The sequence below is a fragment of the Haplochromis burtoni genome, unplaced genomic scaffold (genome assembly GCF_018398535.1).
Source record: "Haplochromis burtoni strain Fernald_Lab_line unplaced genomic scaffold, NCSU_Asbu1 Contig_48, whole genome shotgun sequence".
In the NCBI taxonomy this organism is placed as follows: domain Eukaryota; kingdom Metazoa; phylum Chordata; class Actinopteri; order Cichliformes; family Cichlidae; genus Haplochromis; species Haplochromis burtoni.
In genome coordinates, this window is record NW_024582409.1 from 1,927,273 (window position 1) to 1,928,680 (window position 1,408).

Sequence of the window (1,408 nt, forward strand, 5' to 3'; positions counted from 1 at the left end):
AGAACTGAAGAAGCTTCTCGGATGAGAGGTGAAACGTCTTCAAGTAACTTAAAGAAGTCCAGACGCTTTTCTTTGCAAGCTCTTTTGACTCCATCATGATTACTCGATCAGTAGCCTCCTTCATTTTTAAAAACAAAGTCACATATTTATTGTAAATTTTCAAAGGTAAGCTCAAACTGCGACAAATTGATGAATACTTTTAGCAAAAAAAAAACTGAAACTGCTTAAAGAAAAATGAATACAACTGTAAAAATAAGTACTTTATTGATGAAGAAGTTTCACTTTGGTTTTCAAAGTTAAATTTAGCAGAAGAAAAAAAATTATTGCTTGGCAACAGACACCCAGTTTTGCTCCATGACTATGTGCTGTTCTAGTGTGGGCAGTACCTTATAATGACTGAGTAGGTAATGTTAATGAAAACAGAGTGTTGGAGAGTTGGTAGAATAACACAGGAGGTCCTGCAGCGGCCTAAGCCTATAGTAGCTTAATTAAGTGATGATTCAGAGTCAGTCCAAATAATTTTACCAAAAACAGAAGCATAAGGTTATTTCATATAAGGGATTTCATCAATTCTCCACAGATTACCAAATGCTGGATGCTGTTGTTCTGTCTCTGTTGCCATCATGAGATCCTGTCGGCTGCATGTAAACCCACCTGGATGACACGGCAGTTTCCTTGTGATGTCATATCCAACAATACCTCTGAGGTCAAATTTGACTGTAAAGGGCGTCATATAGAGAAAGTACCAGAAGGAATAACCAGTAATGCCACGGATCTCGACTTATCTGAAAATTTTATTAAGAGTATTAAAGCTGATTCACTTTCTAATCTGCTGAATTTGACTCAGCTCAATCTCAACTTTGCAAACAAGCCCAAGAATGGTTATGGCTGCAGAAAATTGAACATTTCTGCAAATGCTTTCAAAAATCTCACAAAAATCAAGCAACTGGAACTGAGTGGCAACTGTCTGACTGAAATTCCACGCAATCTCCCCCACAGTGTGGAAAAACTTGACCTAAACATTAACAAGATTAGTTTGGATAAATTGAACAACAGTTTTATTGGCTTAAAAAACATAACAAACCTGTTACTATCTAAAAACTGCTACTTCTGGAATCCCTGTGGGAAGTCTGTTGCTATTATGGAAAAACCCTTTCAAATACTGGACAAACTGCATGTTCTTGACTTGTCTTACAACAACTTAACACACGTTCCTAAAGGACTACCCCAGTCAATTACAATTTTAGGTCTGGATTCCAACAAAATAGAGAACATATCTAAAGATGATTTCCAGGGGTTGCTAATTTTAAAAGTCCTTGATATACAAGGCAACTGTCCAAGATGTCACAATGCTCCGTACCCTTGTGTTCCTTGCCCTAACGGTTCTATTGACATACATCCTGATGCA

The 1,408-nt window shown here is 37.1% G+C and overlaps 1 protein-coding gene across 1 annotated transcript in view; it reads left to right on the forward strand.

Annotated features, from left to right (window-relative positions):
• LOC121814443 (toll-like receptor 8) overlaps nucleotides 1-1,408 on the forward strand; it is a gene marked incomplete at its 3' end in the record, with an annotated part of 10,378 nt that extends 8,970 nt beyond the window's left edge. The window contains 1 exon segment of the mRNA XM_042220423.1: nucleotides 1,284-1,408. Coding sequence (XP_042076357.1) covers nucleotides 1,284-1,408 — 125 coding nt within the window.